Source organism: Ictidomys tridecemlineatus, chromosome 10 (genome assembly GCF_052094955.1).
Source record: "Ictidomys tridecemlineatus isolate mIctTri1 chromosome 10, mIctTri1.hap1, whole genome shotgun sequence".
NCBI classification, from domain to species: Eukaryota; Metazoa; Chordata; class Mammalia; order Rodentia; family Sciuridae; genus Ictidomys; species Ictidomys tridecemlineatus.
Genome location: NC_135486.1, coordinates 18,002,828 through 18,020,124, shown reverse-complemented (window position 1 = coordinate 18,020,124; position 17,297 = coordinate 18,002,828). Strand labels below are relative to the sequence as shown.

The 17,297-nt window shown below is 36.9% G+C and overlaps 1 protein-coding gene across 2 annotated transcripts in view; it reads right to left on the bottom strand.

Annotated features, from left to right (window-relative positions):
- The window catches only part of Pla2g4a (phospholipase A2 group IVA), a 136,318-nt gene that overhangs the window by 67,209 nt on the left and 51,812 nt on the right, over nt 1-17,297 (bottom strand). For both annotated transcript variants that reach the window (XM_013356145.4, XM_078022503.1), the window contains exons 4-5: nt 7,097-7,245; nt 6,244-6,357 (exon numbers count right to left, since the gene is read on the bottom strand). In XM_013356145.4, the coding sequence (XP_013211599.1) occupies nt 6,244-6,357; nt 7,097-7,245 (263 nt within the window). The remainder of the gene's footprint in view (nt 1-6,243; nt 6,358-7,096; nt 7,246-17,297) is intronic.

Below are 17,297 nucleotides of genomic sequence, written 5' to 3'. Positions count from 1 at the left end.
TCCATTGGTATAACAAAATACCTGAAGCTGGGTACTTTATTTTTTTTTAAAAAATGGATTTGTTTATTTAGCATACAGTTTTGGAGGCTGAAAACCCCAAAACCAGCAGCCACATCCACTAACCCTGTGGTAAGGACCTTATGGTAGATGGCATCACAAAGGTGGAAGTGCATGTGAGAGGGAAAATTCACATAAGACAAGGGACCAGAGAGTGGGGAGGGGCCAGTCTTCTCCCTTGCTATGCTCTCCCCAGATTAACCAACTCACTCTGCAATACCAACATCAATCCCTTCCAAAAGCAGCACCCCCAATGGCCTAATTACCATGAAGCCCCACTTCTTAAAGGCTCTGCCACCTCGCCAATACTACCACACCAAACTTCCAACACATGAACCTTTGGAGAACACACTCAAACCTCAGGGAGGGCCTTTCTACTTGGAGTGTTCTACCCTAAGATGCCTCAGAGGTGCCTTTGTCAGCCACATTTTTTGGAACTGCTCATGTGAGTCCCCGTCACACATTTGCAGTCTCCCTCATTTTCTTTCCTAGGTTCATTTAGTAGTTGTCACTATCACAATTTAGCAGAAGTATCTTGTACTTACTGAGCTTGCTTTTCATCTACTTCACTAAAAAAAATATTAGTTCCACGACAACAGGGATTCTTACCTGTTTACTCCATGCCTATGGAGTGTCTGCCAAATATTGGATGCTTAATAGTGTTTGTAAAATACATGAATGAATGCGCTGCCATAATTCTCACGGCACACATTGCCTATACTATTCATTTGGCACTTAAAATTATCACCCATAAGCCCTGAATACTACTTAATGATATGCTAAGTGTTTGGGAGTCCACTATATCTGCAACTTGCTTTTAAATGCATCCAAAATGCAAGATGCATTGATGAGTGACTAAATGGAAAAACAGATACAAGCAAATAGTGCAAAATGTTAATTGCAGGATGTACGTGGCAGTTACATGGTTGTTCATTATAGAAATACTTCAATTTTTTGTTTGAAAAAATTTATAATAAAACTTGGGGGAAAACCCTTAACACTTTAGAGAGGCCTTCTCTGACTATACAAACTTCAGTTGCTAACGAATTGTTCTCTCTGTTACATCTCTGTATTGTATTTTTTTCATAGTTTTTTGTTGTTGTTATTGTTGTTGTTGTTTGTTTTTGGTACCAGGAATTGAAACCAAGGGTGCTTAGCCATCGAACCACATCCCCAGCCCTTTCATTTTTTTTCTATTTAGAGATAGAGTCTCACTGAGTTGCATAGGGCCTTGCTAGGTTGCTAAGGCTGGCTTTGAACTCATTCACAGTTCTCTTGCCTCAGCCTCATGAGCTGCTGAGATTTTAAATGTGCACCATGATGCACAACCTTCACAGTATTTTTTACTAGCTGGTGTCCTGTGATGGTTCTTTGGCTCATCGTTGCCTCTCTATACTCCCTAATTAGAATGTGATTTCCCTGGAACTAGGATGCTGCTAGTATGTCCTCTGCTGTTTGCTCTTCACCTAGAATATTGCCTGGAACATAATAAATGTCTAATAAAAAAAAACTTCTTAAGTAAATAAATTAATGAACAGATACATTGTAGAACTGCTTATTGCATTATCAGTTGACAGAGGAATATCCACTTTCCAAACAAATTTTCAGTATTTTGAAAATGGAAGGTTTTGCAACTTTCATAATATTTAGCAAAGTTTTAGCAGCACAATAAAGGTTCACATTCTTTTCATAATAATAACACAAGCTGCTGACAGGTCAGTATTTGAGGTTGCATAACACTATGTAAATGAAAGACTCCTATTCTTGTATTATTATTATTTAGCTTTCATGTCTGTAAGATGGGAAAAAAATTAAAAGCTTTTTGGTGAAGAGAGTCAAATGAAAATAAGGTAATTTTTCTGGAACATGGAATTTTATAAATGCCAAAGAAGCTAAGAAATAATTTATCCTAAAACTTCTTTTTAAAAGAATATGAAAATAAGACTCAGGGAAAACAAATGCCAATTCAAACATCTGGAGGGAGATTATGAACAAAGACAAAATAAGAATCCAATCTCCATATTCCTAGTTTTTACTGTAAGTGCGGACAGCAGGCCCCTGGGAATTGGCCATCTCCATTTGGAGGCTCTCGTGGATTCTCCAGCTGCCTCCTGGCCAGAGAGATCACCCTGTTGACTTAGTATTATTAACTTTCAATATCGTCTTGGCTTGAAGCATTTGTTCTCCCTCCCCTAAAGCCAAGTGTTCTTTTTTCTCTTCCAGATTGCCAGAAGCACCACTGAGTCCTGTGTCTCTTCTCCCATTGGCCCTCACCACCTGTTCTCCTGCCGTTCTGAGTGTTATTGAATTGACAGCCCACTTAGGACAGAGCTGGGGAGGCTGCACAGGATACCCCCCATGACAGAAGGAAGACCCCAGGTCCCTCCACTCAGCCTCCATACGTCTATCATTTTCCAAGGACCACCACAGCTCACCAACTCAAAGAACTGTCATTCAGAGACAAATGTGAAAGGACTATTGGGCACAGAGTAATGAAGGAAAGACCTTCGGCCAACGATTTTCTCAGGCTCAGTAAAGAAAATAATTATGTAAGCTACTTTAAATGCAGGAATGTGGAAAGCCTATGTAAAGCCTGAGGCTTATACACTTAACCAAAGGAAATGACAGAAGAAGAGGAACTACATTTTTTTTCCACAATATCTTCTCTCAAATCAGTTTTTGCATTGTGGACTGAAGTACAAAACAGTAAAAAATTTCTTTGGAAAGGCTACACCTTGCTTACAAAATCCACAACAAACATTTACCGAGAACCTTCCCTTAGCAACACGCAATGGGTAAGGCCTGCGGATTTCAGCCTGTGACCACGTGTGTGCTCTTTCTCCTGGGTTCCCCACCGAGGACCTGCCAAGCCCTTGAACTGGCCCTGCCCCATCTTGCTTTCTTCTTTCAGGATGCCACACTTTTGCAATTTCTTCTGACTGGAATGCTCATAACTACTTCTCTTCCTGCTACAATCCTATTCTTTTCTCAAGGTATAATAACAGTAAAGAAAAGCAAAAAGCATTTAGATAGTACTTAATATATACTATACCAGGCACTGTTCTAAGCACTATATGTATGTATGCTTCTAGCATATATAGGATTTATATATTGTAATCAGTTATTATAAACATTTAATATATAATGAGCACGGTAGTACACACCTGTAATCCCAGCGGCTCAGGAAGCTGAGGCAGGAAGATTGCAAGTCCAAAGCCAGCCTCAGCAAAAGCATGGCACTAAGCAACTCAGGGAGACCCTGTCTCTAAATAAAATACATGTACATCCTGCTATTAGCATTTTGCTCTATTTGCTTGTGCCTATATCTCCATCTAGTCACCCATCAATGCATCTTGCATTTTGGATGCATTTAAGAGCAAGTTGCAGAAATAGTGGACTCCCAAACACTTAGCATATCATTAAGTAGTGCTCAGGGCTTATGTATGATAATTTTAAGTGCCAAATGTATAGTATGGGCAATGTGTGCAGTGAGAATGATGACAGCACCTTCATTCATGTATTTTACAAACACTAGTAAGCATCCAATATTTGGCAGACACTCCATAGGCATGAAGTGAACAGGTAAGAATCCCTGTTGTCGTGGAACTAACATTCTGTTTAGTGAAACAGATGAAAAGCAAGCTCAGTAAGTAAAAGATACTTCTTCTAAATTGTGATAGTGACAAGTACTAAATAAACCTAGGAAGGGATTATATATGACTACATAGTTAATATATAACTATTTAAAACTATATAGTCTGTGCAAGGGTGACATGCAAATTTGTGAAGAGTTCCATATTTTTTGGAGACTTGGAAAAAAAAGAGTGGCCAAAATTTTAAAAAATATATAAAAATATATAGTTATATTTCACATAATTTATTTTATCAAATTATAATTACATTCTTATTAATATTCACATATCATTATATGTATATATTACATATAAATAAATTTAACTTATTGAATGACTATTAAGTAACAATTTTAGTAATGACTCCCCTATAAGATATTATCTCCATTTTACAGAAGAGTAAGTGAGGTACAGAGGAGTTAACTAATTTCCCAGGATGAGTGACAGAAATGTGATTTAAACAAATAGGCTGTATTAAAGTGTTAACCTTCAGGTTCCCTGTTTACCTGTTCAAAACCATCCACTAATATGCAGCCACCCTGGGCCTCCCCACACTGCATGCTCTTTCTTTTTCTGTCTCCTCACTGCACTCCATACACACCTTACCGATATCTGTTTCACTGCTTGGTAAATTGTTTTTACCACGTGTGGTGGGCCTCCTCTCGGGGACTTCTCATTTTCCACCCTTACTTTCACTTCCACCCCAGATGAGGACAACTAAAGGAAGAACTTCCTATACATTGTTGTTTCCATTCCTCGCACAAACACAATGGCGGGTACATGGGAGGTCTTTACCAAATGTTTATGAAATGAGTCAATGAAATGGCTTTAAAAGTGACAGCAGGAATGTGAGGAGTGTACCTCTTGGCAAGTCACAGGAGTTACAGAAAGGTAGAGTAGTAGCATGTCCTCACAGTACCTGGGTGACCAGCCTGCAGGGTGAGGGAAGACCCCTCTGGGCTTCAGGTGGTTCCTGAACAGGCCCCCATTTATTCCATAAACGTAAGCCACATATTAACTCTAGGCATGTGTACCCAGCCTTTCAGGTTTCCTGACCTATCGGATGTTAATTTACAGCAGGAAGATGGAAACTTGAGTCCCAGTGAACACCACAGATGATTACCATGGGGAATGAAGTGGGGATGGGCCACCTGGTGTGGTAACAGGAAGCAACATGGAGGAGGTGAGGTGAAGGGACAGGCAGGTTTTGCCGAGTGGATGAAGCACCTGCCGTCAGTCCAAGGCCGACCAAAGCCAGTGTTTCTTCCAACAAGAAGACCTCGACATGTTCACCAGCCTTTCACATTCCGCATGCTGGTCTACCCACAAGTTTCATTTCTCACTATAAATTCCCAAGTTAGTTTCTGATAGAATTAAAAACCCAGTGAGTTTTTTCCGTATAAATAATTATCCTAAGGTTTTATTATTCATAAATAACTATAAAAATTTTTTAAATCTAGCAAACCTGGAAATACAAAGATAACAATAATCTGGAACACTATCCTTTCAGATGCTCCACTTCTTTGGTCCTAATTATTTTAGAATTATTTGAGACACAACTATCCCTCCAAATAGGATTACTTTGTTATAATATATGTAAATAGCAAATTTATGTGTTTATAATAATAGTAAATACACATATAATAGAGTAATAAGTAATTTTAGAAGAGTTTGGGTTTTCCAACATTTTTCTTTGAGTTCTTGTGCTACTTGTTCTCAGTCATTTTCTCCTCCTTCCTCTCTCTCTCTTCCTGTCTCTCTCTCTCTCTTTGACTCATTGTTATTCCTCTCAAATTTTGTGCCTCCCTTTATCATCCCAAATGATTTGCATAGGCCCAGCAATGTAGTTCAAAATATTGATTAATCTTGATGTTATTGTTTGAACAAGCAAAGAGATTATTGCCTATGTTAGGTTTTCATTGCTGTTATAAAACATCTGAGAAAACAACTTAAAGGAGCAAAGAGGTTTTAGTCCATGCTCTGCCAGTTCCAATGCTTTGGGCTTGAGAGGCAGAACATCATGGCAGAGGGCTATGGCAGAGGAAAGCTTCTCACATGATGGCAGCCAAGAAGCAGAGAGAGAGGAAAGGGCCTCCCCAAGAACACACCCCCAAGTATCCACTCCCTCCAACTAGGTCCTATCTCCTGTAGCTTCTACCACCTCCCAATAATCCATTCAACAATGAATCCCTCCGTGGATTAATCCATTAAAGAGGTCACAGCACTCATGATCCAAATACATCCCCAAATTCCCATTTCTGGACATTGCTGCATGAGGGACCAAGCCCTCAATAATGTATGAGCCTTTGTGGGGAATTCCATAGCCAAACCATAATAATGTCTAAGTAACGTTTACAGTAGTACCTCAACCAACATTTATAAGTATCAGAATAAGAAAAGTTTCGGACAGGAACTAAAAAGTTTAAAAAAAAAAAACCTAAAAATTCTATAAATAAATAAATACAATTTTAAAAGCACTAACCCAGATTTCTAAAATAAATAAATTTTTTTTATCTAACATGAGGTTTAAAAATAATTCTGCTGCATTACATACTTGGTTGAAAATAAAAGGAACTTCTTTTTTCTCTCCCACTTTCATGGAAGATATAGGAAATGTTGCTGTTCCTAGAGTTTCATCCATGACATAATTGGCATCCATTAACGTGACCTATAAAACAAAAGATAGAACACATAAAGTTTCCCGGGGATCTTTGGAAATTATGCCTAAAATCTCTACTGATGTTTATAGGAAATGAAAGTTTTCAAATGACAGTTAACTGTCCCTTGAGGTCCTCCTCTCTTTCTTTTCCAGTTCTAGGGATTGAACCCGAGCCCTGGCCCATCCCATTCGAGGCAAAAACTCTGTCACTGAGCCATGCCCTCAGTCCCCTGAGGTCCTCAAGATTAACTTCTAACAATACTTTCTTCTTCTTCTGAATACTATATTTTCTGATAAAATAACAAAGATTTTTTATATATTCCTAGTTGTTCCATTAAATTGTAATGTTTTCAAAAATGAAACTTAATTCCCTATTTTGAAATGAGAAAGGAACATTTTTTAAAAATCAACATAATTTTCTTTGGTGGAAAATCTATCTTATTTTAAAGGCTATTGAAATATCTTTATTCTGTTGTACGTACAAAGAATTCCCTTCCTGATAACAGAAAATAAATTTTCTCCCAAGTATGGGAGAAGGATAGAAGTCTCCCCACCCTCATTCAGCATCTTGAATTTCCCCACTGGATGCTCATAAGACTTGATGGCACTTCTAGAAGGTGGTCTACCCTGCTGCCAGCTTGAGTCCCATCACTTAACTGAGGCTAAAGAAGGGAACAGGAGAACAAACTGAAGCATGTCTCTCTACATGAAGGATGGCCTTCTAAGAACCCCCAGATGATTTACCTACCTCCAAAATATTTTCCTGATTAGGATCCAAAATAAATTCAAAGGTCTCATTCCACACAGGGTTGATGTCATTATTGAAGTGTCTTGTTCTCTTCCTGCCGTCAGGGGTCGTGGAGATGAAAAGTTCCACATAGGGATCTGGAGTGTCAACTATGGGGCAGTAAACACGAATGAGGAAACAAAAATGAGATTCTTCATTCATAACTTGTTGTTATTAATATATCTTGCCACATTCTTTCTTCAGTGATTCCACCAAATCCTTTACCATCTTACAGCATTGTACACACTGTAGTTTATGGGTGGAATGATGCATCTATCTTTTCCTACAAGACTATAAACACCTCGAGGGCAAGGATCCTATCTTCAGGATCTAGCAATGGAAAGCAACTGTATTAATAGTGAAGGTCTCCTAACTCAAGGACTTGACTTTTTTGTTTAACACGTTCTTTCTTACAAGGTCATTTTAATTAATAAGGGCAAAAACCAATAACTAAGGGATGGCTACTAGAAGCTGTGTTAAGCTCTGTGCATACTTTAGTCTATTTAAACTCCACAGGATTGCTGTAAGGGAAGTACTTTATTTTAGTATTGAAGCAACAAGAACTGAGACATGTACAATATAACCACGTCACACAGCTACTAAGTACCAGAGCAAGATCTTCACCTTGCTAGAGTCATCTGAGTTCAGCAATGTTCTTTGGAAGATATCTTGTTCCTGGGGAACAAGGAGATCAGGAGGTATGGATTGCTATGGAATGAGGAGCTGCACATGGAGTTTTGGAGAAAAGGAGGGAAGGGAAAGAAAGTAAGAAGAAAATGAGCAAAAGAGGTGACAGAGGGAGAGAGAAAGTGGCACCTAGGTTCACACAAATAAAACACAAGAAGTGAAAGCAAAGGAAAAACAGAAATAATGGCTTCCGAATTATTAGTTCTCAAAGTAAAATTTTATTTTTAATATACCTTGTGCTTCAACAACTATGGCCATCTAGTAAGAAAATCAATGCCCTTCACTTAATTTTTTAAATACTACTCATAGTTCTTCTATACAGTCATCAGATTCTTTTAAATTGTGCATTTAAAAAAATGAAAGTAGGAATATCTGCAAATGGAATAGCAGCATTCAAAACTGTCATTTATTAAATTTTCCAGTCTGGAGGTCATTGGTCAAGGGTCTCCATAGTGAGAACCACTTTGCCTGGTGAAAAAACAGAGTCCTGACCCTCCTCCCCCAAGAGCCATAATCAGCACACCTACAGTGGAACTAGGGATCTTCGTTTGTAAATAGTCTGACATGGGTATGGGCCATATCTAGTCACACGTTGGATATTTTAGAGAAATAGGCAGTTGTTTCAGTTTCCAACTTGATGCTTATATTTCCCTACAGGACCATGAAAGACAAAAAGAGATTCTTCTATATCTGCCACCAGGAGATGGTTGCTCCTTTTTCTTGGCCGTGTTTCTGCAACATCTCCAGTGCTCAGGACTGCACCAGAAATAAAACTACACATTTAGAATGGCAGATGGCAGAAGATTATAAAAAAAGACCATGTTTTCCCTTCTGGAGTACAAGTAAATATACGTAATTTTAGAATATTCAATTAATACTTCAGATTAAACGTAAGAAAAAATTATATACAGCCCCTCCATGCCATGGGGCTGGTTCTTTCTCACATGGGCCAATGCTCTTATCACTTTCCCAGAAATATTAGGAAAAATCAAAGGCAAGAAAATTCCATGTAGAATATTAAAACTCTGCAGGCAAGGGGAGGTATGCCATTCCTTCAACAAATAAGTGCTCTCTAAACGCTAGGAAACTGTCCATCAAAAAGTAATTTGACTTTGATAAGGAGTTGAGCCCTAACCTGCAAATTTGGACTATGAAAGTGAGTCAAATGCAAATTTTAAAAGCAAGGTAATGGGAAACAAGCAGATACACTACCCCATGACTAGTAGCTCAGTCACTCAGACCATTACATACAAATTAGGTCAAATAGTAGGTGGGGCAATTGCCCCTTGAGGCTTGATGCTTATTTGAATCTCTGAGGAAGAAGGAGGACAGGTTTTCTTAGACCACACAAAGAAGAGGAAGCAAAGAGTTCCTTGGAAGGAACCAGATAGGAAAAATAGCATCAAAATAAAGGGACATGTGTCAATCCATGATAAAACTATCTTCTCAGCCAGCTTAGGACTCTCAATGGGGATATACTGTAACACATCCTAACCCTATCAAAATGATAAAGACCATAAAAAAAGAAGATACCTGAAGCATGTTTATCTGTCAAAACATCAACAGACTTTTTAAAGAATTGGAATCCAGTTTAACGCCATCATTTTTTACTCTTTGTATTTATTTTTATTTTTAAATAAAGTCAGTATCCTAAAATAATGGTCAAGAGGGACAGTTTTTCTAATTTCTCCTGTTGCTTCTTCAGCAAGAGACCTTAAAGTTAAGATGTCAGAGGGTGACAGAGGTTTGGAGAAGCACTCATAGCTGCAAACTCCATACAGCAATCTCGGCCAACCCTAACCTTTGCAAACTAAGAAGCAAAACTGTAGCCATGGTCAACACTACAGGATGAAAAGCAGTTTTTAAAGCCTAGTCTAAAAATAGACGATGGTAATAGATATCTGAGCTCACTTTCTCTGTCTAATCTATAATCATCATTGGCAAGGTCACAAAAAGAATTAGAAGTTTTGAAGACGGAAAGTTCACTTGACAGGAAATACTCAGCCCAGTGCTTTAGATAAGTTCCTAGAAATGTATTAAGGAAAAACAAGAAGAAAGAAGAAGAAGTACTCCAATGTAGAAAATGATTTTTTTTCCTCCTACATATTTACTATGTGGCTTTGTGAATTAATGCCTAAGGGGAAAGTGGTTATTGAGATACTAACTGGGCCTCACCTTAACTATTTCCAGCAAAACAGGTGGTGAAGCAAAGAGGTAATATGTGGGCAGAATCTCTTACATCTCATTCTTTTATCTAAACCTTCACAAACAAAAATGATGGGGGTGTGGGATGCAGATCTTTTTTATTTCCATAAAGATGACATGAAACTACATGCACCAGAAATAGCTTCAGAATTCCAGGGTTGTAAAATTTACTCATAAACTTCAGTAGTTTAAGGAGTGCCTGCCCAAAGTAATAACAGGTCGATCCGTCATTTCAGCTTTGTCCAAGTAATATGTTTTGTGATTCATGATAGGAATTAGTAAAAGCTTCGAACTCTTAGTTACACTCTTTTAAATATTCTTCATTTGCTTTCTCAATTCCACCACACTCAGTAACAACTTAAACTCTGTAATATGGATGACCAGTCATGTGCTACCAGTCTTATAATAAATAATAACAATCACAACAAAAAATCCCCAATCGAGAACTGCCTTCAAATGCATAGTCAAAATATCAGCATTCTGAATAGCTATGACCCAGTGATGGTGTGCTAAATACAGAGCTTCTCACAATTCAGGCTACTGAATCATCTGCAATGCTTGAAAAATGAAAATTGAGATATACTCCATGTTTGTATAAATATGTCAAAATAGACTCTATTGTTATGTATAACTAAAAAGAACAAATGAAACTTTTTTAAAAAATGCAAATTAGGGGCTGAGAATGCAGCTCAGTGGTCAAGCACTTGACTAGGATGCCCAAGACCCTGGATTAGATTCTGGGCACCACAATAAAAACATTGAAATTCAGTCCTCTACAATCTTATTCTTCGGCATGGGATTGAAAATCTGCATTTTCAACAACTTAATCAGGGGATTCTTTTACACACATATGAAAAACAAAGGCTTAAAGCATAATTAAGACTAATATCAGAACAAACTAAAGAACAATAGTATAATAGCACCCATAGAAACATTGTGGCTTGAAGATATTAACAGGCTTCTTGGTCTTCTGTGCAGGCATTATTATGCCTGTGGACAAGATTAGGGACAATCCACTTAGTCACTTCTGTTCCTCTCTAGCCACTAAGTACATTTTCAAGTGTTGTATGAAGACAAATTCAAGAATAAAGCAAATGTGGGTGTGCACCTTGGTTTGCAACCTTTTTAAGGTGATGATGAGCTGATGATATTCAAACGTTACACATCAATTATTACCAAACTAGAAAAGCCACAGTGAAGACCAAAAACTAATAATTATTTGGTGAAAGAAATGTCTCTTAATACTATTCACAAATGTGGTGACTCTTTTGGAGCATTAACTATTTAGTGATAACGGCAATTGAACATGAAAAATTTATGGCATCTTTAGGATTGATAACCTTTCAATACCCATGTTCTAAGCTAACTGAATTGCTACCTAAACCCTAGAATACTGATGACCAGTACCACTGTAAATGCATGAATCTTAAAAAATATATATATATTTTTAAATGTAAATATTTTAACTGAAGGAGAAAATACAGGAAGAAAAGTTGACAGATTGTAACTGTCTAGGTTGTTGAATTTTTATAAACTGAATTCATCATGACACCATCAGTCAATTAAAAATAAAGAACATAACCAGCACTTTGGCATCTTTCCTCAAACTTTTTCAGCCTCCCCAACAAGAGTGACAACTACTCTGCCTTCTATCGGCATAGAATATGTTTGCTTAAGTTTTATCTTCATGTAAGTAAAATCAATTTGTAAAGTATACATCAGTGTATACTTCTGGGACTGGTTTCTTTTGCTCACCATTTTAATCTGTATTGACATTTATAGAATAACATGTAAGAGAATTATCAGTTTTTTATATAGTCTTAAAAATACTCAATATGTCCTCCTCCTGCTCTGTGGCCCACAATACAAACAAGATATATGAAAATTTTTATTTCATTATTTTTTCCTTACATGCAAACCAAAACACAAATAAAGCAACATGAAACAAAGAGCTAAAAGTAAATTATACTATTATTCCTAACTCTCCTATTTATTTATTGGTACTAAAATTTCTAGCTGAGAGAGCTAAAAATCCCGAGAGTCATTCTCTTTTTCTCCAGAGTCTTTACATCCAGTCTGTCTCCATGTTTAAGCTTTAACATTTCTAAAATGGCCCTGACATCTGATTCCTCATTCCATTCAAAATATCACTGCCCCAACTCAACTAAGCAACACTTCTGTCCTGGGCAATTAACATAATCTTGTGATTGTTTGTTTTTAAACCACTTCCCATACTGTCACCCCAATTTATGAAGTCAGACCTACTCATGGTGAAAAAAACTTCACAAGGTCCATGCCACCAAAGCCCGGATTCTCTTTCCAATCAGTGGCCCTCCTCCATTACAGTGGAACATCACCCTTGCAAGTCCACATATAGGCTCAGAAACATCCTTGAAATTGACACATACTGATGGCAGAAACATTCTCATTCTGCCAAACGAACAGGGCTGTTCTTTGACTTGTATGTATGTATTATTGTTTGCTTCTGATGCTGATAGCTAAAAGTCATTTGAGTCATTGTTCTTGTCCCGAGACTATGCACGATAAGGGTCCAAGGACTGCACAGTTGAGGGAGAAGGGGAATGAGATGTTCTCTTCATTCTTTCCTTATCTCGTCCATACTTTCCTAAGAAAATATTTGGTTGTTTTGTTTTCTGATGGATAAAACCGGCAACTACAAATCACATTCTGTAGAGGCTTCATCTATATACATCTGCTTGAAATAAAAATAATTCCACATACAACTTCAACTTGCTGATTTGGCATTCCTAATACCATCAAATTTACGAAGGAAACACAAACACAAGTCTCAGAGGCATTAAGTGAGTCAAACAGGATGTATCCAGTCTTTCTGAAGCCAAGAACCTCTTTGCTCTACCAAATAGGCCAATGTTGACAATTCTTGCCTATTTTTGCCTCTGTTAAACAATACCTTACATAATGGCATAGACCATATTCTTCCTATTCACTACTATATCCAAGAGTCAAGCATAAATTTAAACCTCACAGAAATATAGTAAATATGACTGAGGGAACAGAGGCAGGGCTAATCCTGAGCAATGCTGTGGTACAGGGGACCCTTGTACAAGGCACAATAGTCTCTGCTCCCTAACATTTACTCCTCAGTAACAGGTCTCAACCATTGGAGGTTTTGTCCTTACTCCACTTATTTATATTTTAATATAAATCAGTGTGAGGCATTTTCTCCAAGAGTTCTGGTATTTAACTTTCATTTCCAAGTATTGAATGGAAAAAAAAAATCCTGAATTTCAATTTACTTTCCTTAAAAAATAACTCCCAGGAACAGGCAGAACTTCAGGGGGTTTGTTTACAGGTAGTGGCCTCTGCTGCTTCTAGAAAGGGCTCAAAATTGGGATTATATGACTATGGACACTGAAGGCAATCCCTGGGATTTGCTGAAAGAGCAGAAACTGGAAAAACATAGCTAAATGAAGGTTTAAAACATAACTAAAATATTTGTTGTTGCTTCTATTATCATCTTCCTTAATCTCTATAACACCTGTCTGGAAGAAAACAAAAATATCTTTGTAATAAGTATCTGTGCTTGGAATGTATTAACTATATTTAATCTGGGGATGTTTCTTAGAGTCTCTTTAGAGACTTATTATTATTTAATAATAGACTTATTATTCCAACTCTTGCACAGATAGAATAATTCTCCAGAAATTCTCATGCAGTATGATAAAACATAGCAATTTATTTATATTATTCATTGTAGCTATGTGGATTGAGTTATATTTGGATTCCACTCTACTTTAGATAATTATTTTTCATTAAAATGGAAGTTCTCCATCTTGGCACTGCTCACATTTGGAGCTGGATAATTCTTGGCTCTGAAATGCTATCCCTGGCTTCAACCTGCTGGATGTCAGTAAGAATCCCCAATTTTAACAAACAAAATGTCTCTGGATACTATCCAATAGGCTGAGAAGGATATAATTGTCCACTGGTTTAGAACCACTACATTAAAGCAAAACATGACTCTCCCTACCTTACATCTCTTCACTAGGAGAAACCAGAAGACAAGCTACATTCCCTAAATAATGCACATTGGACATACCATGTCAATCCCATTCCTAACATCTTCTCTTATGATTTGTTTCCCCAAATCTAAATATCCCACACGCATCCCAATAACATCCACTTAAGTTCTAAAGTCTTTCTCAATTTCCATTCAAGCTATGTAGTCTTCTCTGAAGCTAACTGCCAAAATTTTCCAAAGAGTTATTTAAACCTATTTAGTCTTGCCAGCTGGATGGTAAACTACTAATAAGGCAAAGTTGCTGCAATAGTAAACAACACTGAGAGACAGTCTGAGTTCAAGCCCCAAAACACAGCAGCTGTGCAATTCAGGACAGTACTTAGCATCTTATCTAAATTTCTTCATCTGTAAAATTGAAGTGAAAATCACTCATATTTCATGGTGTCACTGAAATAAATAAATGAAGTAAAAGGTAAAGCTCTAAGGTCTCTGCTTGGTATTTTTATTTACTTAGCAAACACTTTCATTGTGCACAGTATGACATCATTTCCTTTAGTCCTCATAAGAAAACCTACAAGGAAGGGGTGGTGATTATTACCCCATATAACAGCTGATGAAGCCAAGACATAGCACAGCCAAGTAACTTGCCCAAATTCACCTGGTTAACAAGGAGTGGAAGGGAGATTTGAATCTGACAGAGACAGTTCCAGTGTTCTTGCTCTAACCACCAAGACATGCTTCCTCTTCAGTGTAAAATATACTCAAGAAAGCCACCCACCACCAACATTGTTTTTACTTCTTTTATCCTTCTTCAAGGGACTGAAGAAGTGGACATTCAGCATTTTTTTTTCTATTGTACACAATTGCAGCACAACTTTTCATTTCTCTGGTTGTACACAATGTAGCATCGAACCATATGTGCAGTCATGCATGTACCTAGGGTAATGATGTCCATCTTTTCTGCCCCCATGACCCCACCCTCCCCTTTGCCCCATCAAAGCTACTCCATGTTAACCATGCCCCCCGCCCATTATGGATCAGCATCCACTTATAAGAGAGAACATTGGGCCTTTGGTTTTTTGGGGTTCACTTACTTAGCATGATATTCTCCACGCCCATTCATTTACCTGCAAATGCCATAATTTTATTCTCTTTTAATGACTGATATTTGATTGTGTGTGTGTGTGTGTGTGTGTGTGTATGTGTGTGTACACACAGAAAGTTTCTTTATTCATTCATCTACTTAAGGGCATCTAGGTTGCTTCTACCGTTTAGCTATTGTGAATTGAGCTGCTTTAAACATTGATGTGACTACATTACTATAGTATGCTGATATGGGGTATAGACTGAAGAGTGTGATAGTTGGGTCAAATGATGGTTCCATTCTAAGTTTTCTAAGAAATCTGGAGAGATTTCTTCTAAGCAGTCTGGAGAGATTTCTTCTAAGCAGTCTGGAGAGACTGCTTTCCAGATTGGCTACACCAATTTGCAGTCCCACCAGCAATGTATGAGTGTGCCTTTCCCCCCCACATCCTCACCAACACTTATTGTTGTCTGTATTCTTAATAGCTGCCATTCTGACTGGCATGAGATGAAATCTAGAGTAGTTTTGATTTGCATTTCTCTAATTACTAGAGATGTTGAACATTTTTTCATAGTGTCTGTTCAGCTCCTTAGCCCATTTATTGATTGGGTTGGTTTTTTTGTTTGTTTGTTTGTTGATGTTAAGTTTTTTTTTTTTCAGTTCTTTATGTATCCTGGAGATTAGTGCTCTATCTGACATGCATGTGGCAAAAATTTGCTCTCAAATTGTAGACTCCCTCTTCCCCCATTGAGTATTTCTTTTGCTGAGAAGAAGTGTTTTACTTTGAGTTCATCCCATTTATTGATGAGGATATTGATAAAGGAATCTTGCTGGAATAAGCCCTGAAATTATATTTTTTTCACATTTCTTTTCCAACTAGAAAATCTCAAAGCTGTTATTCAAGTTTGCATCTAGAGATATGAATTACCTTTATACATCATCCAAAAATAATTCTGCTGGAATTTTATCTAAAATACTTCACTAAAATATTTTGAGATATCAAGTGGGATGTGAAAATGGAAAGGTGCTTTCAGAAAGTCAGTAGAATTTCAAGGACCCTCAACTGAACCTCAGCTAAGTATAACCAGTCATTTCAGTCTCTATGCACTTTTTAATTTTAAGAAAAAAATTAAGACATTATGATATTCTTTAAAAAAAAACACATGATAAATGTTTTCACATAAATGCTCAAATTTTTAAAATAACAGAGATATTCTCTTTGTCACAGAACCTTTATGAGCATACTTTTCCTTGGCAAGTTAGGAAACATTTCATCTGATTTTTAATTTAATTCCATTAAATTTTAATCATACCCTTTCAAGACAGAAGTGGTGTAAGGTTTTATTTTGTTTTGGCAAGAAGAATTTACTTAAGTACACAAAATGAAGGCTGCATATTATTCAGCTTTAAAAGTTTTTAAAATTAAGACTGTTCTTCACAGAACATTAACATATTAAGGCATGTAAATAAAATATGAAAAGTAATTTAAGAGAAAGAAGCTCATGTATGATACATATAAGATAAAGAACTAAATGAGTAGGATCCACCATGCTAGGTATTGAGAAAACATATAGGACGTGGGGACTGTGTGCTTGTGAGTACCGGTGACTCTCTTCCATTTTGATGAGATTGTACTTTTACTGCTGTCCAACATACTACTGGAATATGCTTCTGTTTATTCTATTGAATAAATGGAATGCAAACCCAAAGATCGATTGATGTTATTAAAATGTCACAGAACAGTATTATTTACTGTATAAATCAGACCTGAAGTACATGAACACATAAATACAAACAAAAACTAATGCAATTTAAGTAAAAAGTAAAATGACTACCTGTACTTGTAAAAAACATTTGACTTTAAAATAAACTAAATGGCATTCTAAATGGATGCGGAACAGGAGTGCCTTTCTAACACATTATATTTCTCCATTACGCAAAAAAAAATGAAAGATAAGAGATGTGAGGTAGACATGTGTTGTGGGACACTTAACTCATCTTGAAGTTATCTTCCCTGAAAAGACCATTGGGAAATAATTTTATTTTATTTAGAGTTTTTAAAATCCTGGGTGGATACTCAAAAACATTCCAACCACATTAGTAAACTATAACTCATGTTCAGTCATAATCTAGTCTGATACTAGGAAAATGCTTCAAGTAGAAACCATATACTTTTAGGGCAA